This window comes from Erpetoichthys calabaricus, chromosome 11 (assembly GCF_900747795.2).
Source record: "Erpetoichthys calabaricus chromosome 11, fErpCal1.3, whole genome shotgun sequence".
NCBI classification, from domain to species: domain Eukaryota; kingdom Metazoa; phylum Chordata; class Cladistia; order Polypteriformes; family Polypteridae; genus Erpetoichthys; species Erpetoichthys calabaricus.
The window spans coordinates 58,838,803-58,865,157 of NC_041404.2; the positions used below are offsets into that span (position 1 = coordinate 58,838,803).

The 26,355-nt window shown below is 41.3% G+C and overlaps 1 protein-coding gene across 1 annotated transcript in view; it reads right to left on the reverse strand.

Moving 5' to 3' along the window:
- The window catches only part of ergic1 (endoplasmic reticulum-golgi intermediate compartment 1), a 180,912-nt gene that overhangs the window by 89,804 nt on the left and 64,753 nt on the right, over positions 1-26,355 (reverse strand). The window contains exon 3 of the mRNA XM_028813127.2: positions 8,490-8,562. Coding sequence (XP_028668960.1) covers positions 8,490-8,562 — 73 coding nt within the window. The remainder of the gene's footprint in view (positions 1-8,489; positions 8,563-26,355) is intronic.

Here is a 26,355-nt window from a genome sequence, read left to right on the forward strand (position 1 = left end):
TCATCTCCAGACAGAGGAGCAGCTTCAGCGACAGACTGCTGTCACCGTCCTGGTCCACTGACAGACTGAGGAGATCGTTCCTCCACCACACTATGCGACTCTTCAATTCCACCCAGGGGGGTAAACGTTAACATTATACAAAGCTATTGTCTGTTATACCTGCATTGTTATCACTCTTTAATTTAATATTGTTTTTTATCAGTATGCTGCTGCTGGAGTATGTGAATTTCCCTTTGGGATTAATAAAGTATCTATCTATTTATCTATTATTATTATAAATATTAAATATTTGCCAAACATGACTATTTTTTGTTGGGGACAAAATGACCTATTTTACACTAAGTTGAGCAGATTATATTTTCCATTAATTTACATGATTATCAAGATGGCCTTCTGCAAACTTAATAATACCAGTGATGGATGATTGTATTGAGAGTAAAGGTTTTCTCTCAGCACTTGTGACTGTTACTGCAATCCATCTAGCATCATCTACATATATATAGTGTGGCAGGAGGCTGGGAGGCAGACCCAGCCAGGACACCTGGAAGGACTGGGAGGCGGTTTATTCGTTCCCCGAGCCACGAGGGGGCAACTGCCCTGGATAAAGAAGGGACCACGGGGACGAAGCCAGGAGGCTCAAACCCACTGGGGCCCATGGCCGCCACCAGGGGGTGCCCCGGGCGTCGTGGAGCCCGGGAAACCTGCACTTCCGCCACACCTGGGCAGGTGGAGGAAGAACCTTCTGGGGAGCACATCCGGCTGAACATAAAAGGGACCGCCTTCCCACCGTCTGGGAGCTATATTCGGGAGCGGGAGCAGGACAAAGCTCCCGTGAGGAGAGGAAAGGCGGCCCACGGACATTTGACAGGAAGGCCCTTGTTAAGGGTGATTGGTGCTAGGTGGGACTTTAGTATTCAAAATAAATGTGTGTTTTGATAAAGTGCTGGTGTTAGGACCCGTTCTCAAAACATATATATATCTCCAAGATCCATCTATCTGTCTGTCTGTCCACTTTTCATGAGAGAATTACTTAACGGACTTAGATAGTGTTTTTTTTCTAGAATTTGCTGGAACATTCCGGTTGATTTTGCGACTTCTCTCATCACTCTAAGAATCATAGTTCACTTGCAAGAGCGATACATTCGCGCTAATCCGACACAGAGGCTGCAGGCCGAGGGGAGAGGGGTGGAGCCCTCCTCACTCACGTGCCAGCCTAAGGGCGTACCTTACCTCCACTTAGCTAGCGAACGAGAGAACTACTTAACGGATTTAGATCATGTTTCTTTTCTAGAATTTGTTTGAACATTCCGGTTGATTTTGCGACTTCTCTCATCGCGCTAAGAATCATAGTTTGCTTGCAGGAGCGATATATTCACACTAATCTGAGACATAGGCTGCGGGCTGATGGGAGGCAGAAGCGTGATGTCAGGAACAGGGAGCTGGGCAGGGTCCTCCTCGCTGTCCTGTTTCACTAATACATGGGTAGAGCTGCGGGGGCCGGCTAGTTAGGTATAAATGTGTACATCAACTGCTGAAGTAATGTTCTTAACATCATTGGAAGTGGTCCTATGATTATTTTGAAGCAATTCAGTTTATCTGCTAGTTAATTTCCACAGATTTCCATATCTGAAGAGAAAGACTGTTTAGTCTTAAATATTCTTCTTTTGTGGATGAAGGACAGGACCAGAAAACCATAAGATCAAATAATACTTTATTAAGAGAAAGAACCAACTTCTAAATAAGGAATTAGTAACAGCACAGACTAGCAATCACTACAGTCCTCCAGGAAATGAGTCGGACACCTGGAAGTAGACTGATGAATTCTAAAATATTTTGCTATTGTTTAACCACCATTTTCAGACAGAGGAGCATTTCCAACACTTCCTGACGTCCATGGTCTCTTTAGATTGTGCTATGGTGCATTACATTAATCAATATAGTAGAGAATCACATTTTCAGACTTTGTCCAGTGATTGGATCTTCAACTGGCCAATTTAATATCTAATAATTTTAACATTTACTCTGATACGTAAGCTCAATGCTCACAGGTAAGCTGTTAGAAAGGCAATTGTTTTAAATACACAGGACACTCTATAGAGCCAGTAGCCATTCTGATGGTTATTCACCGTGGGGGTCATTCAAGTAAGTTGACATACCAGAGGAGTGACAGAGTGACTTACGGAAAAAGAATGCAGCAGAAAAACAATGAACCAAGAGATTTCATAGCTAATCACCTTTCAAAGACAGGTCAGAGCTTTTTTGGTGGCACGAGTGAAACTTAACACCGTATTAGGCAGGTTGTTTTAATGCTGTGGCTGATCTGTTGTGCGTGTGTGTGTGTGCATTTAAAAAGTATTCAGTCCCCTTCACTTTCTACACACTTTATTGTGCTGTAGATTAGGATTAGAAAGGAGTACATTAGAGGGTCAGCTCAAGTTGGACAGTTGGGAGAGAAAGTCAGAGAGGTGAGATTGCGTTGGTTTGACATGTGCAGAGGAGAGATGAGGGGTATAATGGGAGAAGGGTGCTAAGGATAGAGCTGCCAGACAAGAGGAGAAGAGGAAGGCCCAAGAGGAGGTTTATGGATGTGGTGAGAGAGGACATGCAGGTGATGGGTGTAACAGAACAAGATGACGAGGACAGGAAGATATGGAAGAAGATGATCTGCTGTGGCAAACCCTAACAGGAGTAGCCAAAAGAAGAAGAAGAAGATTTAATTTTAAATGGATAAATTTGCCATTTTTGCCTATTAATCTACATTTATATATTTTTATTTTATTAATTTTCATTGTAATCATTCCATACAAACAGATCAATTTATAACCCAACAAATTTGAAGACTAATCAAACCCCACCCCTGAGAAGGAGAGCTTAGCTAAAGGAAAATTGCTTAAGGCTTTTTAATAAGGCAACATTAAACAAAAGAAAGGGAGAAGTAAATATCTATGTAAATAAGAGATGGAGAACGGAGTTAAATGCGATAATAGTTATTTCTCTTATTCTAAAATAATACTGATTAAATCCTGCCATGTTTTGAAAAAATTTTGTACAGATCCTCTAACTGAAAATTTGATTTTTTCCAATTTCAAATAATATGAAACATCGGTTTCCCACTGACTTATAAGAGGAGAATTAGGATTCTTCCAATTTAACACAATAAGTCTGCGTGCCAAAAATGTAGTGAATGCAATAACAGTTTGCTTGCCCTTCTCCAATTCAAGTCCATCTGGAAGAACACCGAACACGGCTGTTAATGGGTTAGGAGGGATTGTGATACCAAGGCTGTCTGAGAGGCACTTAAAAATTTTTGTCCAAAATGATGTTAGTTTGGTGCAGGCCCAGAACATGTGACCCAGTGAGGCAGGAGCTTGGTTGCAGCGCTCACAGGTTGGATCCTGCCCTGGAAACATTTTGGACAGTTTTAAGCGAGACAGATGAGCTCGATATATAATTTTTAGTTGAATAATTCTATGCTTTGCGGATATAGAACTCAAGTGAATTCTCTGCTTTGCTACCTTCCACTCCTTTTCTGATATATTGATTAAGAGATCTTCCCAATGTCCTCTTGGATCTTTGAAAGGTAGGGACTCTAATAAGATTTTATATATTGCGGAAATAGTGTTTGTTTCCTCGAAATTGAGCAGTATTTTTTCCAGCATTGTGGAGGGTGCAAGGTGGGGGAAATCGGGCAATTTCTGTTTAACAAAATTTCTAATTTGAAGATAGTAAAAGAAATGTGTAGCTGGGAGGTTGAATTTTGAACGTAATTGTTCAAAAGATGTAAATATGTTGTCTATATAAAGATCTCTGAGCATTTTAATCCCAAAACTTTTCCAGGTATTAAAAACTGGATATACTTGCGAAGGTTGAAAGAGGTGGTTCTCTTGCAGAGGTGCCACTGATAAAAGATTTTCCATCTTAAAATGCTTTCTAATTTGGTTCCATATTCTGAGTGAGTAAAGCACAATTAGGTGGCACAGTGGTAGTGCTTCTGCTTTGCAGTAAGGAGACTGTGGAAGATTGTGGGTTCGCTTCCCGGTTCCTCCCTGTGTGGATAGCGCTTTGAGTACTGAGAAAAGCGCTATATAAATGTAATTTATTATTATTAATTGGGTTATTAGTATTTTTGCGATAGCTTTCATTTATTGGAGAGCAGAGCAGGGAATATAAAGAAGTACTACAGGATTTGACTTCTATTGCGGACCAAGCCTGTGTATGTTCATTTATTTGTGTCCAGGTTTTTATGGCTTGTATGTTTGCTGCCCAGTAATAAAACTGAAAATTAGGTAAAGCCATGCCACCTTCTGCCTGAGGTCTTTGTAGGGTCGCTCTTCGGATACGTGGGTGTTTTGAGTTCCAAATGAATGAGGTTATTATTGAATCTAACTGTTTAAAAAAACGATTTATTGATATATATTGGAATGTTTTGAAATAAAATGAGAAGTTTAAGAAGGATATTCATCTTAACAATGTTAATTCTTCCGGCTAGAGTGAGATGAAGGGTTGACCATCTATGCAAGTCTTGCTTAATTTTTTCCATACAGACGCCAAAATTCTGTTGATAAAGAGCTTTATGTTTACTTGTGATATTTACCCCTAGGTATTTAAACTGATCTGCTATGGTAAAAGGTAGGGTGTCTAATCTAATATTATATGCTTGTGAATTCACTGGAAAGAGTATACTTTTATTCAGATTAATTCTAAGACCAGATATCTTTTGAAATTCTGTTAGTGCTGTTAAAACAGCATTTAGTAACCCATTACAACAAAGTGGAAACATGGTTTTAGAAAGGTTTGCAAATTTATTAAAAATCAAAAACTGGAATCTCACATTCCTAGACGCATTCAGACACTTTGCTGTGGCACTCCACATTGTGCTCAGGTGTATCCTGTTTGCTTTAATTCTCCTTGACGTGTTTCTGAAATTTAACTGGAGTCCACCTGTGGCAAAAGGAACTGACTGGACATCATTTAGAAAGGCATGCATGTAACTGCATATATACAAGATCCCACAATTCACAGTGCATGTCAGGACAAAAACCAAGCCATGAAGCAAAAGAAACACTACGTAGACCTCTGCAATGACATTGTGGTGAAGCAGAGATCAGGGCAAGTGGATCAAACAATTTCTAAAGTTTTGAGCATTCACGAGAGCACAGTGGCCTCAAGAATTGTGAAATTTGCTAGAGTTGTCCATCCAGCCAAACTGAGTAACCGACAAGAAGGGCGTTGGTCAGAGAAGTGACCAACAACCCAATGGTCACTCTAACAGAGTTTCAGAAGTCCTCAGCAGCACTCTGTCAATCAGGCATTTTAGAAGCCAAACTTTAGTAAAAGCCCTCTTATATTCGGAGAGCATGTGGAAAAATATGCTCTGGTCTGATGAGACAAAAACTGAGCACTTCTGGACCAGGACTCTAGCTACTATGATTGGCGAAGGCCAGATATTGGTCATCACCTGCCTAACGCCGTCTCTACAACTGAAGCATGGTGGTAGCAGAATGAATAATTCTTTACATTTATATAGAGCTTTACTCGCTACTCAAAGTGCTTTGCATAGTGAATGGAGAGCCATTTGAACCACCACTCATGTGCACAATCCACCTGGATGATGCAATGGCAGCCAATTTGCACCAGTACGCTCACCACACATTAGCTGTTAGGTGGTGGAGATGTGAGAGATTGTTAGCCAATTAGAGACAGGGGATGATTAGGGGGCCCGGAGTTACTAGGCTGTGGTGGGCAATTTAGCCTGCACATTGGGATACACCCTACTCTTTACAAACGTTGCCCAGGGATCTTTTATGACCAAAGACAGTCAGGACTTCGATTTTCTCATCAGAAGGATGGTGCCATTTTTATAGCACAGTTAATTGCACTGTGGGGCATTGGGATTTACATTCAGACAACAGGGTAAGTACCCCCTGCATAGCCTCATCAACACCTCTTCTAGCAGCAACCCAAACGTTTCCTGGTTGGCCTTCCATTCAAGTACTAGCCGAGATAAACATGGTGAACTTCAGGTGGATGATCTATTTCTGAAATGCTTTTGTTGTGGCTGCCGAACAGGAAGACGAACAGAACTGAGGAAGTGTGAAATGTGTCCAAGTAAACAGAAAAGTTCATGAAACAAACCTGTTCCAGAGTGCACCCCACTTTAGACTGGGTTAATGGTTCACCTTTCAGCACGACAATGACCCAAAATACCTTTGCCATGACAGTGCTGGAGTGGCTTCAGGACAAGTCTGAGTGTCCTTCAGTAACCTAAGACTTAAAACCCATAGAACATGTGTTGAGAGACCTAAAGATGGCAGTTTACAGACACATCCCATCCAATCTAACAGAGTTTGAGGGGATCTGCCTGGAAGAATGAGATCATCTGTTCTAAATCCAGTTTGGGAAAGCTTGCAGAGTCCTACAATACATGTGAAGACTTAAAACTGGAATTACTGGAAAAAGAAGTCACCGTATATACTCACATATAAGTCGGGTCTTGAAACCCGAAAAATCGATCATAAAATCAGACCCCGACTTATAAGCCCGTTCAAAAATATGACACTTACATTTTTATCTTTATTTTTTTTTACATCTTCTTGCTTCCTCCAATCTCTCACATCAGTTTCTCAGACACATCGAATTTTGTTGCAGCAGCGCAGTTACCAAATTCTTTCGCCACGTCAACGACGTTTAATTTAAAACCAGCTTCATATTTTCTTCTGATTGAACGCTTTGTCATAGATAAGGGATGTTCTTACGATAAAGGTGTACGAGGGTGTGAGATACAAAAAACACAAAACAGTGCAAACGTCGCTTTGGAATAGTTTGGCTATTACCGTCTGGTCACTTTGGCACAATACATAGAAAAAAAAAAGCCTGTGTGCTCCGTGGTTACTCTCTCAGGTGGGTGGGCATTAGCATATCAGAATATCTTGGATCAATAGCGCAAGTTTTCCTGGCAAGGACAGGAGTTTAACTGAACAGTCAGCATGGCGTCAGAAGAAGGAGGTCGTGTTTTACTAACATGCTGGAGTTCTCTGAGGATGCAACAGCAGGATACGATCAAAGTGGAGCAGATGAGATTATTTATCTGGACTTTCAGAAAGCATTTGATAAGGTGCCACATGAGAGGCTGGGCATTAAATTAAAAGAAGTGGAAGTTCAGGGTGATGTTTTTAGATGGGGTGTGAAGAACCTCATCAGAATTGGCTGATGTTAAGAATGGTGACCAGCAGGGGTCAGTGCTAGGGCCCCTGCTATTATACAGAAATGATTTAGATAGGAATGTAAGTAACAAGCTGGTTAAGTTTGCAGATGATACCAAGATAGGTGGATTAGCAGATAATTTGGAATCCGTTATATCATTACAGAAGGACTTGGATAGCAGACAGGCTTGGGCAGATTTGTGGCAGATGAAATTTAATGTCAGTAAATGTAAAGAATTACACATAGGAAGTAAAAATGTGAGGTTTGAATACACAATGGGAGGTCGGAAAATCGAGAGTCCACCTTATGAGAAGGATTTAGGAGTCATAGTGGACTCTAAGCTATCGACTTCCAGCCAGTGTTCAGAAGCCATTAAGAAGGCTAACAGAATGTCAGGTTATATAGCACCTTGATGTGTGGAGTACAAGTCACAGGAGGTTGTGCTCAAGTCTTATAACACACTGGTGAGGCCTCATCTGGAGTACTGTGTGCAGTTTCAGTGTCCAGGCTACAAAAAGGACATAGCAGCACTAGAAAAGGTCCAGAGAACAGTGACTAGGCTGATTCCACGGCTACAGGGGATGAGTTATGAAGAAAGATTAAAAAATCTGAGCCTTTACAGTTTAAGCAAAAGAAGATTAAGAGGTGACATGATTGAAGTGTTTAATATTATGAAGGGAATTAGTCCAGTGGATCGAGACAGTGACTTTAAAACTAGTTCATCAAGAACACGAGGACACAGTTGGAAACTTGTGCAGGGTAAATTTCGCACAAACATTAGGAAGTTTTTCTTGACACACAAAACGACAGACACTTGGAATAAGCAACCAAGTAGAGTGGTAGACAGTAAGACTTTCAAAACTCGACTTGATGTTTTTTTGGAAGAAATAAGTGGACAGGTCTGGCGAGCTTTGTTGGGCTGAATGGCCTGTTCTCGTCTAGAGTGTTCTAATTTAACTCTGAGTGTCTTGCCTACAAGGTGACATTTTGGTAAAGTAGTTTATCACCACTGAAAATGCTTTACGCCAGAAAGCATGCAAAGCTAAACTTGTAAAAGAGTAACCTGAATACACTAAATGTGATATGCCAGAAGTGTGTATGCTTGGGTGTTTGCAGGTAACTCTTCACATAATAAATTACAGGAAAGAGCGCAGACAAATTTTAGGTGGAAAATTGCATTCACAGAGAATCAGCTTGCACCGCTTTAGCATTTTGTTCTTTGCTTTCAAACAATATACAAACTGCTGCAAATTTTAAGTAGAACTCAAAAAAATAATAGTACGTACATTTCTGTGGCAATGAATCCAGTGAGCTCTGACAAGAACAGGAAAAGAATAAAAAGACAGCAGCAAATGGAAACTAAAAGGGGGAAAAAAAACAAAAATTTGGTTAGAGGCTGAGCATACAAAAGAAAAAAAAGACAATGAAAAACACATTTTATATTTTACAGAAAGGGAACTTTCAAACACAGTATGTGCTCAGCTTTACTAATCTTGCCTGAGGTAAACAAAAATGCTAAATCTAGTACAATCTGGGGAGGAAAAAAAAAAACAACACTTAGGTTTAAATTTCAAACCAGTGAGCTGCCAATCTGTAATGAGATATGGGCAGTCTCATCTGGTTTGCCTTAGGCAAATATTTAAAAACGTCACGCTAAAGAAAGCATTTAGTTGGCTGTCCTCCTGCTCTGAGTCATGAGTCAGAAGAATGAAAGCAGCTCTGTTTAAATGTGCCTTTCCAGTTGTAAACATTCCACTAAGATGAATCTAAAAAGGGACAAAACACGTATTGCACATAAAGTACAACGTGTCCTAGCAGAAAAGCTGATGCAATGTGCAAAATGCACACTATATCAACATTGCGTTTTCTCTTTTCAAAACTCTTAATGCTCATTAAACTTGATTAAATAAATACATAACCTTTGCATATCAAGGTTTTAGCTTAACATCTTTTAATTTAAAATGAGTTTCAATACAACTTGCTGCAAGTGGCCTTCATTAAAGGAAATGCTTATAAACAGCAGATGCATTCAGGTTTGGTCTGGTTTGTAAAAGTGACACCCCACAATAACGGCTCCACTAACTAAAGAGGATGGAGCACCTCGGACTAAAAATATCAGTTAGTCAAACCACAAGTTTGTTTAGTAATTAAAAGGATGTCAGTCTTTTAAGCCATTGTTTTTACACATTGGAGTTATTGAATAGAGAGGTTGGGCACATGTGCTGATAGAGCATTGCTGCACCCACCACACGACGAACCACCTCGATTGGGACCCGAATGCAGTGGGTGACACTGTTTTTCTTTTTCTTTTTTTTTTTTTTTTTTTTACAGTGGCTGGAGTGCCAATCCTGCCATCAACCCTCAAGCTGGAGGACCTGCTTGCAGGTTAATGTCATACCCAGGAAAAAGCAATTGCAGGTGAATGCCCCATTATGCTCCAAAATCTCTTTAAAATGAAATTGCAATAAAACTGAACTCCTGCAAATTGGAACTAAAATGCAACTTAATAAAATGAGCTCCTTCCCAGTCTATCTTGGCGGTGATCTCATCAGACCTGCCTCTACTGTAAAGAATCTTGGTGTCATTTTTGATTCCTCCCTCTCTTATTCCGCCCACATAAATCACATTAAGAAACTTTCTTACTTTCACCTCCGTAACATATCCCGTGTCCGCTCCTTGTCCATGCTTTTATCACATCCCGCATCGATTATTGTAATTCCCTACTGGCAGGTGCCCCTTCTAATCTTCTATCACAGCTCCAGCTTATTCAAAACTCAGCTGCAAGAGTCCTTACTCGAACCAGCAGCAGCGAGCACATAACACCCATCCTGCTCCGTCTCCACTGGCTCCCTGTGTCTTACAGAATCAAATATAAAATCCTACTAATAACCTACAAAGCCTTAAATAACCTCGCACCAAACTACATCAGTGACCTAATCCATCACTATGTGCCTGCCCGCCCACTAAGGTCCTCTGATTCTGGTAGTCTTGTTGTGCCCCTCACTAATCTACACTCCGTGGGTGACAGCAGGGCCTTCAGCTGTATAGCGCCCAGACTCTGGAATGACCTACCGAAATTAATCAGGTCAGCTGACTCCATGAATTGTTTTAAAAAACAACTCAAAACTCATCTGTTCAGGAAGGCTTTTAGCTCTACTTGACTTTATTACCCTTCTCTCAGTTTACTTCTCTGTCAAGATGCTCATGTAACCTGTGTGTGTGTGTGTGTGTGACCATCAATTATGTTGTCTGTTTTTTTTTTCAGAATTCACTGTCTTAATCTTCTTTATTTATTTATCTGGTTTGTACAATGCTATATACTGTATACGCTGCCGTTCTTTATTATATTCTGTAAGTGCCTTGAGCATGGGAAAGGCGCTATATAAATAAAATATATTATTATTATTATTAAAGGATTGTCTTGATCCATTAGGATTAAAAGTCAAGACGGTGGTAAAGAATTTAGGGGTACCTATTGACTCTGACCTGAATTTTAAATCACATACGAGGGTTGTTTCATAAGTTTTGAGACTCGGTCACTTGCCATCATCGGAGGCAGACGAAATTTTTTTCTATTGTTCTACAATCCCTTTACATCTTCTAATAAATTTTTGGCCCACCCAGCTACAAATGGAGATGAGAAAAAGAGCTCGAAGTGGGGTCCAAAAGGTTGCCTTCCTCCACTGAAAGCTAGGCGCCAAAGGTCAGCCAAGAGGACCATGTTTGCCGTCTTTTTTGGCTACAAAAAAATTATTGCTTCAGTTCCACATCCTGAACGCACGACGATGAACTCTGATGTCTACACAACCCTGTGCCTTCCAGAAGTTTTCAAAAATCTCACTAGAGGTCACCCTAATCGCACCTTGAAAAACTTCATCCTTCACCATGACAACGCGCTGCCTCACAAGTCAAACAAAACTGTTGAGTTCCTCGCCAAATCTGGGATTGAAGTCCTTCATCCGCCCCCTTATTCACCAGATTTGGCACCCTGTGACTTCTGGCTGTTCCCAACGGTGAAGAAGGAGCTGAAAGGAATGGATTTTGAGGACAGGGACAGCCTCATTTCTGCGGTGGAAGAGCAGCTTGACCAACTGACTGAACCTGATTTTCGTCACTGTTTTGATCGTTGGATTTATCGCATGAAAAAGTGCATTGAAATCGGGGGAGAGTATGTTGAACAGCACTGAAGTGTTGCCAAATGACGAGGTTATGTGAGTAAAAATTTTCTTTGGAATTGACCAAACCATGTTGGATCTATTTAAAAAAGTCTCAAAACTTATGAAACAACCCACATATTAATCAGATTACCAGGACAGCATTTTTTCACTTAAGAAATATAACAAAAATTAGACCTCTTATAACACTTCAAGATGCTGAGAAATGAGTTCACGCTTTGGTTTTCAGTTGGCTAGATTACTGTAACGCACTCCTCTCAGGACCACCCAAAAAAAAGACATCAATCGATTGCAACGAGTGCAGAATGCAGCTGCTAGAATCTTAACTAGGAAAAGAAAATCTGAGCACATCACGCCAGTCTGAGCGTCACTACACTGGTTACCTGTGCCATTTAGAACTGACTTTAAAATACTGCCGATGGTTTACAAAGCCTTCAATAATTTGCTCTATGCTATATTTCAGAATGTCTGTCACCTTACACTCCAAATCGTAACCTTACATCTTCAAATGAGGGTCTGCTTAGATCTCCAAAAGCCAAACTTAAAAGAAGTGGTGAGGCGGCCACTGCTGTTATGCACCCAAAATCTGGAATAGCTGACTGATAGAAATTAGTCAGGCTAATACGGTAGAGCACTTTAAAAAACTCATAAAAAGTCATTACTGTAACATGGCTTTCTCATAGCGACATTTTAATTTAAACCTGATATTCTGTATATGCATTGAATTATCATTATCATTCATGATGGCTCTATAATCCGTACTAACCCCTACTCTCTTTTCTGTTCTTTATCTGTTGTTTTTGTGGTGGTGATCTGCGCCACCACTACCTGATGAAAGCACCGTTATGTCCCTTCATTGATGGATTAAAGGCCAGAAGTCCACATGACCATCATCATCAAGTTCTTCCATGACAACTGATTGAGTTCATTTATGTTAGGTAGAATGCCTAGAGGGGCCTGGCCGGGTGGTCTCGTGGCCTTGGAACCCCTGCAGATGTTTTTTTTTTTCCTGTCCTCCCTGGGCATTGGGCCTTACTTTTATTCTATGTTAATTTGTGTTGCCTAATTTTATTTTTCCTCTTTCTTCATCATGTAAAGCACTTTGAGCTCCATCATGTGTATGAAAATGTGCTATAGAAATACATGGTGTTGTCTCTGTGTGAAGTAACAAAATGTAATCAGTTTATAATAACAGACAGATCAATCTTTTTAAGGCATAACAAATGTTCTTTCAGTTTGACATCAATAGAAAACAAAATTCTGAGGCATAAAATAATGACTTGTATTTTTCTTTTATGCCTTTTAATCAATGGATTTTGTTTTTTGGTTAAACAAATTTCATAAGTACACAGGGTATAAGAGACAACTGCAGTTGACATCATCAATCTTCAGCATTGCTAGCGTCTTATTTTTATTTAAGTAGAGGGGTAGAAGAGGATTTGGAAAAATTAAGTCAATACACCCAATGTGTGGCTGCTACTCAAAAACATTTCTGAGCCTTTTTTTTTTTTTTTTTTTTTTACCCCAAAACTATTTTTTTAAGAGATATTGCCAGGTTGCATTCACCTCGGAAGTCAGAGCTGGGAAGGAAGTCACATCCGAGTTGAAGAAAAACATTCAGAAAACCAATATTGACGACCATAGGAAAACCATTATTGTGCTTGATCTTTCAGAATACAAACAACTACTGAAGAAACATGAGGTCCACCTCAAAAACATCAGATAAGGAGGAAAGCACAGAAAGGATGTTTGTTTTTATCATACTTCATTGTGTAATAAAACATTTTCACTGGGTTTTAAATCAGTCATTTTTTAACCAGTACATAAAGGGCAAGGGCTTGTCAGAATATGACGTTAACTACCAGTTGCATAACAATTACATGGTAGGATTGTGGTCTCACTTAACCAAGTTTACATCTTGCCTGAAGAAGGGGCCTGAGTTGCCTCAAAAGCTTGCATATTGTAATCTTTTTAGTTAGCCAATAAAAGGTGTCATTTTGCTTGGCTTTTCTTAACCAAGTTAAAAAGCCAGTCACGGAGATACTGTACACTGTAGCAACACATAGTCACCTATAGACTTTGGAGCTTACCACAATGAGTCTGACAATCCTTTGCTTTGAACTTTGAAAGTTTAATGTGAAGAACTGTCACCCTGTCCTCTATGCTAACTGGGACAGGCTCCAGCAACTCCAAACCCTCTCCTGGGTCCCTGTTCAGAACTAAGCGGGTTACAAACTGACATGACTTTTAAGTTTAAAATTGTAGTGAGATGTCAAGCAAAATGACAACTTTTATTGGCTAATTAAAAAAATTACCATATGCAAGCTTTCGAGATCATCAGGTCTGCGACCTTATGTCTTGGACCCTTGGGTGAAGAGATGGGCTGAGCTGTCAACTGATCACCACCTGGTGGTAAGTTGGATCAGATGGCGGGAGAGGCTGCCGGACAGACCAGGCAGACCCAAATGAATAATGAGGGTCTGCTGGGAACGTCTGGTGGAGGAACCAGTCAGAAAGATCTTTAACTGACACTTCCGGCAGAACTTCAACCTCATTCCGAGGGAGGCGAAGGACATTGAGTCTGAATGGGCCATATTCCGAGCCTCCATTGTCGAAGCAGCAGAACGGAGCTGTTGCCTCTCGTGGTGGCAATCCACGAACTCGGTGGTGGACACCTAAGGTTCGAGAGGCCATCAAGCTGAAGAATGGAGTCCCACTGGCCAACCAGACCTGATAGGACTCTGAGGCAGCTGAGGGGTACCAGCGGACCAAGCGTGTGGAGGCATCGGCTGTTGCAGAGGCAAAAACTCGGGCATGGGAGGAATTTGGGGAAGCCATGGAAAACGACTTTCAGTCGGCATCAAGAAGGTTCTGGCAAACAGTCAAGCTCCTCAGGAGGGGAAAGCGGTACTCCACCAACACTGTGTACAGTGGACATGGGGCCCTGCTGACTTCAACTGCAGACGTTATTGACCAGTGGAAGGAATACTTTGAGGATCTTCTCAATCCCACCAGCATGTCTTCCTTAGAGGAAGCAGAGCTGGAGGACTCCGGGGGGGGGGCCCGTCCATAACAGGGGCTGAGGTCGCCGAGGTAGTTAAAAAGTTCCGAGGGGCAGTGCCCCTGGGGTGGACGAGGTTCACCCTGGGTTCCTCAAGGCTCTGGATGTTGTGGGGCTGTCCTGGTTGACACGTCTCTGCAGCATCGCATGGACATCGGGGGCAGTGCCTCTGGATTGGCAAACCGGGGTGGTGGTTCCCCTTTTTAAGAAGGGTGATCGGAGGATGTGCTCCAACTATAGGGTGATCACACTCCTCTGCCTCCCCGGTAAGGTCTATTCAGAGTTCGGTCGATGGTCAAATCTCGGATTCAAGAGGAACAATGCGGACTCTGTCCCGGCCATGGAACACTGGACCAGCTCTACACCCTGGCCAGGATCATGGAGGAGGCATGGGAGTTTGCCTAACCAGTCCACATGTGTTTTGTGGATTTGGAGAAGGCATTCGACCGTGTCCCTCGAAGCATCCTGTGGGGTGTGCTCCAAGAGTACGGGGTACACTGCCCATTGTTATGAGCCATTCAGTCCCTGTACAGGAGGAGCAGGAGTTTGGTCCGCATTGCCGGTAATAAGTCAGATTCGTTTGCTGTTGAGGTTGGACTCCGCCAGGGCTGCCCTTTGTCACCAATTCTGTTCATAAGTTATATGGACAGAATTTCTAGGCACAGCCAAGGAGCAGAGGGGGTCCTGTTCGGTGACCTCAGAATCTCGTCTCTGCTATTTGTGGATGACGTGGTTCTGTTGGCTTCATCGGACAGTGACCTCCAGCTCCAGTAATGTGGGCTCTGCAATGGCCCATCATGGTGAAGAGAGAGCCGAGCCAAAAGGCGAGGCTGTCGATTTACCAGTCAATCTACGTTCCTACCCTCACCTATGGCCACGAGCTTTGGGTAGTGACCGAAAGAGCAAGATCACAGATACAAACGGCCAAAATTAGTTTTCTCCGCAGGGTGGCTGGACTTTCCCTTAGACATAGGATGAGGAGTTCAGTTATCCGGGAGAGACTCGGAGTAGAGTCGCTGCTCCTCCACATTGAGAGGAGTCAGTTGAGGTGGTTCAGGCATCTGGTTAGGATGCCCCCTGGACGCCGCCCTGGGGGGGTGTTCCGGGCATGCCCCACTGGGAGAAGGCCACGGGACAGGCCCAGGACACACTGGAGGGATTATATGGCCTTGGAACGCCTCGGGGTCCTCCCAAAGGAGCTGGAGGAGGTGGCTGGGGAGAGGGAGGTCTGGGCTTCCCTGCTTAGGCTGCTGCCCCCGCGACCCGATCTCGGATAAGCAGTGGATAATGGATGGATGGAGATTTCACGGGCTGAGGGAAGCGAGGTTTGATCACTAGCCAGGTTAGCCATTAAGCCATTGTTAGAAATACCAGTAACCACTGTAAGGAAAGCTGTTAATGTGGGGACAGAAGAATCTGGGCAGGAGCTTCAGGAATGCTGTCAGTGTATTCAGTGGGATATTTTTTAAGAACACTGCTATGAATGAGGACAGCACTGTTAACCTGGTGGAATAGAGTTTAGTGATTTCCAGGTACATAGGCACTTGCACTGATTTTATTGTGTCCCTCTAACACACGTGTGGACAAAATCAGTCCTGGAGGGCCGCAGTGGCTGCAGGGTTTTGTTCCAAACTCAGTTGCTTAATTAAAAAACAATCTTTGTCAATAATTAAATTTCACAGCTTCTTAGTGCTTTAACTTTGCCATGTCAAGTCATTCTCATATCCTAGCTTTTCTTCCCCTTTCTAAGGATATCATCCAAATGATTTGAAGTCTAAAACAGAGGAGTAAATTCTCAGTGCTTCACTATTTTCTCTTCACTTTCCTTCCAAGTATAGGGTGGTCCAGATCTAATTATGCAATTTTCATTACACTATAACTTAAGTTTATTACATAGAGAATTCATAGCACCTGCCCTGCACATAGAGAGTTCACTTAAAATTCTTTTTGTCGCCGATAGATGGCAGCACCTGCCCTGCATTCCAAAATGGCGGGGAGACGGTTGCCAGTCGAACAGTTGCAGCAGCCACTGCTTGCCCTCCAGGAATGCTTTGCCCACCCCTGCTCTAACACATCTGGTCATATCCAAACAATAAGCCACAGATTAATTCAGAGGACTGTTCCACGCTTTACACTTACTTCAAGGCATATGTGACAGACAATGCCAGCGAGTACAAAAATAAATAAATAAATAAATCAAGATACGATCTATGCAGAGCTATTAGCGAACTCAAGAAGAAAGAGACTTAAACTGGAAGGTCACTACACTACTGCTGACTCTCAGAGTATGTGGCAGAGATTGGGAAACAACAGACAAAAGTAGAGGGTTGACTACTGACAGTCATTTCTCTCTGGATAAGTTCAATGAATTCTATGCTCGCTACAAGGTCTACAACATAGAGTCCATGGTCAGGGAGGGAGAGAGCGAGTGAGGGTTCAAGGCCCCAGTTCACAATATCATCCGCAGATGTGGGAAAGTCTCTGAGGAGGATAAACTCCCGGAAGGCAGCCAGCTTAGATAACATCACTGGACATGCACTCAGAGCTTGTGCTTCAACCCTGGCTAATGTTCTGGCTGACATATTTAACCTTTCCCTTATACAAGCCACAATCCCCACCTACTACAAAACAACCACCATTACTCCATTGCCAAAAAAAGTGCAAAGCTAACTGTCTGAATGACTACCGGCCCATTGCGTTGACTCCTATAGTGATGAAATGCTTCAAAAGAATCATTATGAGCCACATTCAGACATTCATATCCCACCACAATGGAGCCCCTACAGTTTACATAAAGACCAAACAGGTTGACAGTGGATGCAATTAGCACAGCATTGCACACAGTTCTTACACACCTAGAGAATGAGGACTGCTACGTCCGATTGATATTTATTGATTATAGCTCGGCTTCTAATGCTGTGATACCAGCTTGGCCAGTGGTCTTCAATCACGGTCCTGGAGGGTCGCAGTGGCTACGGGTTTTCACTCCAGCCAGTGTCCTAATTAGAACTTAGTCCTTGCTGATAATGATAGTTGGTGTTTAACTCTATGCCTTGTTCGTGCCTTTATTCATCAAAGACAAATTTTAGTTACATTGTAGATTAGGGGTCCTCAATTACAGTCCTGGAGGTCTGCTATGGCTGCAGGGTTTCACTTTAACCAATTTCTTAATTAGAACCCTTTTATTTACTACTAAAGCAATACATATTTTGGGCTTAATTTTATTTCTCTTGCCTGTTACCATTCAGAACCCTTAATTGCCTATTTCAGCAGCTGCATTTAACTTTTAATTGTTGCCCGTTTCTTAACCAGACGTTAGGAAATAATGAGATGCAGATAACCAATAAATCAGCAGCTCAAGCTAATGTGCTTACCATGAAGTATCTGTGATAAAAATGTTTAGAAATGAATGAGAGGGGAATTGGAAGGACCGTCAAGTTTAAATCTATTCTAGTCCACAAAACACATGGATAATGTTCTCACTGAAGGAAACTCTACAGTGCAATTTTCTCTTGGATAAATTGCAAGCCAAACAGTTCAATACCAAGTTTCAATATCAGCATGAACTGTCTCCTAATTAGGAAAATAGTAAAAATTAAAAAACTGCAGCCACCATGACCCTCCAGGGCTGTGATTGAGGACCCCCTGAGCTAGGCTCACCAACAAGCTCTCCACTCTAGGTGTACCACCCACTCCCTGCAACTGGGTTCTGGATTTTTTTAACAGGCTGGGGAACAACATTTCCAAAACAATAACCACAAATGCAAGAATCTCACGAGGATGCGTTTTTGAGTCGCATGTTGTACAGTAGACGCTCTTCACTCAGTAAGTGTGTCGCTTCCCAGCATTATTAAATCTGCAGATGATACCACTGTCATTGCACGGATTTCTAGGGGTGACAACACATCAGTGTACAGGATGGAGGTGGCTGGCCTTGTGAAGTGATGTCAGGACGGTAATCTCTTTCTTAACACCAGCAAAATAAAGGAGATAATTATTGACACACACAACTCCATGTCTCGTAAGTTTGTTTCAGATTCCCACAACTCTTTTTGCGTAATGAAGTGCTTCCTGGCTTCAGTGTTAAATGCACTTCCCCTTCATTTCCACTGATGTCCTCGAGTACATGACTCACCCCTAAGCCGAAAGAATGTTGCTAGATCTACTTCATCAAAAAACTACCGTAGGCGGAGTGGTGGCTCTGAGGCTAGAGATCTGCACTGGCAATCAGAAGGTTGCCGGTTCGAATCCCGTAAATGCCAATAGGAACTCTGCTAACCCTAACCCTAACCCTAACCGTAACCCTTAACCTGCAATTGCTGAGCGCTTTGAGTAGTGAGAAAAGCACTATATAAATGCAAAGAAAAGAATTAATAAATAAATAAATAAATAAATAAATAACAATAATAATAAATAAATTAAGAATAAAAAAGTAGGAAATCCATCTTGTTGAAACTTCTTATCAGGAACTCAGAAATCGCAACTTCCCAGTTTGAATGCAATGCACCATAACTCACAGACACGGATTGCTGATGTTGACCTTGCTGTTAGTGTGGAAGCTGCTACCAAGATGTGAACATGGCTGTGCGACTACCAAATTACATCAATAAAGAACTAAACTGTGATATAGTGAAAGTAAACTGAGGCCCACTATTTGAATGAAAGTGAGAGGAAGTTCAACCACCCAGTTTACTGTCCAGACCTACCGCCTTCTAAGGATGAGCCGAGAGATTGTTCATTTGGAGGTGATGACAAACTGGTGCATAGCTGGCTTCACTCTTAGCCAAAAAAAAATTTAAATTAGGCTGAGTGTACTGAGGAGCACAGCAACAATAAAAAGCAGTAATAAGTTAAAAATCTAAAAGTAATACCGTATACACTCGCATATAAGTTGGGTCTTGAAACTCAAAAAAAATCGATCATAAAATCAGACCCCGACTTATACGCCCGTTCAAAAATTGCGACACTTACAATTTTTTTTTATACATGTCCTCGCCTCCTCCAATCTCACATCAGTTTCTCAGACACATCGAACTTTGTTGCGCCACTTCAACAACTTTTAATTTAAAACCAGCTTCGCATTTTCTTCTGATCGAACGCTCCATCGTAGATAAAGGATGCTCTTACGATAAAGGTGTATGAGGGTGTGAGATTCACAAAAAACACAAAACAGGGCAAACGTCGCTTCGGAATAGTTTGGGTATCACCGTGTGGTCACGTAGGCACAATACATAGAGAATAAAAAGGCCGTGTGCTCCGTGGTTACTCTCTCAGGTGGGCGTTAGCATATCGTAATCTCTTAGACCAATAGCGGTAGTTTTCTGCATTCGACTTATACGACTGACATTATAGAATACTGGAAATTATACTGTGAAATCAAGCCTTGACATATCTGCGGGAGAACTTAAACGTGAGTATATACGGTAGTTAAAAAAAAAATCAGACAATAAAAATGTGGAAACTTTTTAAAGAATCCTTAATAATAAAAAAGGTAAATCAACAAAAGAGCAGCCACAAGAAAAGAAATGGAGAGTTCTGTGACCCTCCAGATGGAAAATGCTATGGAATAAACGTAAGATGGTTGTGCTGTCTGTCCATTCAAGAAGCCAACAAAATGGAAACAACAAGCTGCTTTTGACTGCAGATGATGCCAAACTATGTGAGTGGGCTGATAATCGTGAATAAGACGAATCATTACAGAAGGGCCTGGACAGAATATCGGCTTTGGCAAATGAAATTTAATGCAAATAAATGTAAACTAAAGTAGTAAAAATGTCAGATTTGAATATGTAAAAGAAGACTTGTGTGAAGGAGCAAAGAGTATTTGTGAGCTCTTCACTATCAGCTTCCAGACAGTTTACAGAAACCATTAAAAAGGCCAAAAGGATACTGGGTTGTGCTTAAGCTATAGAACACACTGGTGAGGCCCTATATGGAGTATTATGAAGTCTCGGTCTCCATATTACAAAAAGATACAGCAGAGTTACAGAAAGTCCAGAGAAGAAGAACTAGGCTGACTCCTGGAATGCATGACATGAGCTGTGACCAAAGATTAAAGGAGCTAAACCTAATCCAAATAAGCAAACACGGTTTAAGGGGTGACATGAAGTGTTTAAAATGTTGAAAGGATTTAAATACAGAAAACTCCTGCTGTTACTTTAAAATTAATTCTTCAACCAGAACAAGGTAACACAGATAGAAGATTATTAAGGGCAAATCTCACACAAGCGTTAGAAATTTTTCTTCACATAAAGAACCAGAGACACATGGAATAAATTACCAAATAGTGCATTGGAGAGTAGGACTTCAAAGACCTTCCAAATACAACTCAAAGCTATTTTGGAGAAATTAGATGAACAGGAGCTGCCAGCTTGCTGGCCCCTAAATGGTCTGTTCTTTCTGAATGCCCATTTTGAAGAATGAAGGTTGTGTTCCTGAGGGTGTAATAGTAAACCTTGTTCTTAAAGAAAGCAAGCGTTCATGGAAGTGAAATCTCCAGGGGAGCCACAACACAGTGAAGTCCTGAAAGGAAATCAAGGAGATTCTCTCTGGAGGCCATGATGCATTCCAGCCGATGCCAGGAATGTGCTGTTGGGGAAAACGTTTTATTTTTTTTTTTTATAAAACACCTTAGCATTGTGGTCACATAGGCTTATAAGGTTTCTAACTTTGCTAAATTAGCAACTATTGTCCCAAAAGGATGGCAGCTGGCTTAAAGTTATCCTTGAAAGGATGCCACAGGATTATCAATATAACAAAGCACTTTACACTGGCTTTGGTGTGTCTGCTTGAAAGTGTGTAGGCACTTCTCTAGGAAGCAGCCTCTGACCTGAGGGCTTAGCACCAAGAATATATTCCTAATACATCACAGGTTTACTTTAGTCTTTCTTTACATTTTTAAGTAAATGTACTTGCCTATAATTTGCATGTTATAAGCTTCTCTCTCTTCTGTTTCCTTTTCCGATGTCTTGCGCCACCACCATCTACTCAAAGCACCATGATGTTCCAACAATGATGGATGGATTAAAAGCCAGAAGTCTGTATGACTATCAGCATCAAGTGACTCCGTGAGAACCCTAACTACAAAGAGGACTATTTCATTTATGTTAGGTAGAATGCCCAGAGGGGACTGGGTGGTCTCGTGGCCTGGAACCCCTACAGATTTTATTTTTTTTCTCCAGCTTTCTGGAGTTTTTTTTTTTTTTTTTCTGTCCACCCTGGCCATCGGACCTTACTCCTTTTCTATGTTAACTAATGTTGTCTTATTTTAATTTCTTATTTTGTCTTTTATTTTTCTTTTCTTCATTATGTAAAGCACTTTGAGCTACTTTTTGTATGAAAATGTGCTATATAAATAAATGTTGTTGTTGTTGTTGTACATGCTAAAGATGCTCTTCTATGTTGATATATATATATATATATATATATAAATAGATATATATATATATATATATATATAGAGAGAGAGATATATATAGATATATATATATATATATATATATATATATATATATATATAGAGATATATATAGATATATAGATATATATATATAGATATATAGATATATATAGATATATATATATATATATATATATATATATATATATATATATATATATATATATACAGTGGGTACGGAAAGTATTCAGACCCCCTTCAATTTTTCACTCTTTGTCATATTGCAGCCATTTGCTAAAATCATTTAAATTAATTTTTTCCCTCATTAATGTACACACAGTACCCCATATTGACAGACAAAAAAAGAATTTTTTAAATTGTTGCAGATTTATTAAAAAAGAAAAACTGAAGTATCCTAAGTATTCAGACCCTTTGCTCAGTATTTAGTAGAAGCTCCCTTTTCAGCTAATACAGCCATGAGTCTTCTTGGGAAAGATGCAACAAGTTTTTCACACCTGGATTTGGGGATCCTCTGCCATTCCTCCTTGCAGATCCTCTCCAGTTCTGTCAGGTTGGATGGTAAACGTTGGTGGACAGCCATTTTTAGGTCTCTCCAGAGATGCTCAATTGGGTTTAAGTCAGGGCTCTGGCTGGGCCATTCAAGAACAGTCACAGAGTTGTTGTGAAGCCACTCCTTCGTTATTTTAGCTGTGTGCTTAGGGTCATTGTCTTGTTGGAAGGTAAACCTTCGGCCCAGTCTGAGGTCCTTAGCACTCTGGAGAAGGTTTTTGTCCAGGATATCCCTGTACTTGGCCGCATTCATCTTTCCCTCGATTGCAACCAGTCGTCCTGTCCCTGCAGCTGAAAAACACCCCCACAGCATGATGCTGCCACCGCCATGCTTCACTGTGGGGACTGTATTGGACAAGTGATGAGCAGTGCCTGGTTGTCTCCACACATACCGCTTAGAATTAAGGCCAAAAAGTTCTATCTTGGTCTCATCAGACCAGAGAATCTTATTTCTCACCATCTCAGAGTCCTTCAGGTGTCTTTTAGCAAACTCCATGTGGGCTGTCATGTGTCTTGCACTGAGGTATGTGTGGAGACAACCAGGCACTGCTCATCACTTGTCCAATACAGTCCCCACAGTGAAGCATGGCGGTGGCAGCATCATGCTGTGGGGGTGTTTTTCAGCTGCAGGGACAGGACGACTGGTTTTCTTTCAGGGACATCCCGGCTGGACTGAACTACCGGCTGTCTATCACAACAATATTATATATATATATATATATATATATATATATATATATATATATATATATATATATATATATAAAAGCTTTGTCCAAGAAAAGAATTGTTAGCATATCTGTGATTACAAGGTAAGAATAACATCTTGTATGGTATGCTCCAGAGGTGTCGTTGATAAATAAGTTTCTTAAATAATAGATGCAGTCCGGAGAGCATTTGCCTACTATTGAAAATTGAACTGGAGATCAAAAGGAATTTCGGATTGAGCATTTTTCCCCCTATCACTGTCTAGCCAAGAAAGGTCTGACCATCTTTTATATATAAAAAAGTGAGAAGTAGGAAGGAAGGGAGAGAAGAAAAAAACAATTCTTCCTTTCACCATCCAGGGGGCAGTGCAATGTCCTTTACCAAACTGACACACAGAAGTGCCATTTTAAATACATATCTTCTGACTCAGAAGGCAGACATGGTCAGGATGTCAAAAAGCCTGATACTTCCTTAGCCACAAGCCACAAAATAATTTAATAGCCTTTCTGAACCACTTTAAGGCCAAATATATAAAGATTTACTGCTGAATGCAGTAAGAAAGGAGATAATGTACACAGTAATAAATTGTGTGTATATTATACACCATTAAGAGGGAGGACATGACAGTAGTGCAAAACTACCTGGGCATTCATATACACAACAAAAAGACTGGTATGACAACACACTGGCACTTTACAAGAAGAACCAGAGCAGACTGCTCTTCCTAAGTAGACTCTGTTCTTTTGATGTACGCAGCAACCTGTTGGAAATATTTTATCAGTAAGTAGTAGACAGCGTGATGTTTTATGCCGTGGTCTCCTGAGGAAGCAACTTGCGCTCAAAAGATGCAGAATGCCAGAACAGACTTATCAGGATACACTATTCCATGATAAGGTCAAACCTGGACACACTGTAAGACGGTGTGAAAAAGAGGATGGTGGCAAAACTGGATGTCACCATAAAAATCCCCTTCATGAGCCACGGGTCATTCCTTCATGTTCTGCTAAGAAGTGCCATTGTAGGTCTTTTCTACCCACCTTTGACGGCCTTTTGATTTCATGACATTGCCTTTGAGGCAATTCAATGCTTCTTCCCGATGTTCCAAACAAAATGCTGATACTCTGATTTCTGCAGAATATAAATTACTTCTTTATTTGACTGTACATATCCTGTGAGTCTGTTACTTTGCTTAACGCATTGTCACAGACGTGCGCATGGGAAACAGCTAAAGGGCCTAAATAATAATTCTACGCCAGACCAGGGGGTGGCGGAGTGTGCCAACTGTCCCTCTGAGTTTCTTACAGACCATTCTTGGGAAATCCTGCTTGGTTCCGGCGCCAATGAAGACGTCACATCCGGCCATGAAGATATCACTTTCCGTTTTTTTTCCCCCTGGCGCCGACGATGATATCACTTCCGGTCACGAAGACGTCACTCCCGGTTCTGGCGCTGATGATGTCATTTCCGATTCTATCTGTTAAAACCACCATCTTGTCTCAATGCAAGTCAGTTCTGCTTTGGACTCTGTTCTATGAACATCGCTCATTTAAAAATCAACTTTTGCAGCTGGGAAAACAATATACAGGTGGCTGCCCCAAAACTTCATCATATCTGTGACTCGTTTGTTTGATAGCATCTAAATTTACACTTGGGATTAATAAAGTTTACCTAAGGAGACCTAGGCCCCTCCTGGACCCCGTGATCATCAGAGGTGACTGTGTGCGGAGGGTGCAGACCTATAAATACCTGGGAGTGCAGTTGGATGATAAATTAGATTGGACTGCCAATACTGATGCTCTGTGCAAGAGAGGACAGAGCCGGCTATACTTCACTAGAAGACTGGCGTCCTTCAACATCTGCAATAAGATGCTGCAGATGTTCTATCAGACAGTTGTGGCGAGCGCCCTCTTCTACGCAGTGGTGTGCTGGGGAGGCAGCATAAAGAAGAAGGACGCCTCACGCCTGGATAAACTGGTGAGGAAGGCAGGCTCTATTGCAGGCATGGAGCTGGACAGTTTGACATCCGTGGCAGAGCGACGGGCGCTGAGCAGACTCCTGTCAATCATGGAGAATCCACTGCATCCACTGAACAGGATCATCTCCAGACAGAGGAGCAGCTTCAGTGACAGACTGCTGTCACCGTCCTGCTCCACTGACAGACTGAGGAGATCGTTCCTCCCCCAAACAATGCGACTCTTCCATTGTTTTTTTTTTGTATCAGTATGCTGCTGCTGGAGTATGTGAATTTCCCCTTGGGATTAATAAAGTATCTATCTATCTATCTATCTATCTATCTATCTATCTATCTATCTATCTATCTAATCTATTATATTGTGCCTTTCATATCTATCTATCTATCTATCTGTCTAATCTATTATACTGTGCCTTTCATATCTATCTATCTAATCTATTATACTGTGCCTTTCATATCTATCTATCTGTCTATCTATCTAATCTATTATATTGTGCCTTTCATATCTATCTATCTATCTAATCTATTATATTGTGCCTTTCATATCTTATCTATCTATCTATCTATCTATCTATCTATCTATCTATCTATCTATCTATCTATCTATCTAATCTAATGTAGACATATATCTGCTAAATAAAAGGGCTTTAGTTTTGGACTCAGCAGAAACTTGTATTCACTTCGACTCCTCTCCCTCAAATGCTGTAGCAGTGCTACTATGAGTTAAAACTGCATCTCCCAGCACTCCCTGCAGGGGCTGTTGGGGTCAAAGGTGGTCAGAGGGGTTTAAAAGGAGGGCAGGTGTCCAAGGGAAAGAAAAAGTGTCTTTTGTTGTTGTATTTTGTGTTGAGTTTACCTGTCAGACTGCCTTCTGTTAAGCCATATTTAATCGCTGTGTCCTGGACTGTATTCGTTGTTGGGGTCTGGATCGTCTGTCTACCTGTGGGCTGAGGACTGTTTGTGGATTCACGGCTTTCCTGCAAGTAAAGGAGCACTCCTGAACCATCCATCCATCTTCACCCTTACAGTGTCTACTGGTAGGACTGTTTTTTCATTCCCTTACAACATACAGATCTCTAGACGTCATCTCTCATTACATCCAGCGTGGTATTCCATGTGTGATGTTTGTGTTTATATGTTTATTGTAATATCGCCGTAGGGGTACAGGGGTGGTATTATTTATATTATTTCATTTCATTACATTCTTTAATTGTTGTTATTCCCCAGTGTGCTTTGTTTTGTCTCTGTTTTTGAGTGTGTGCGGGTG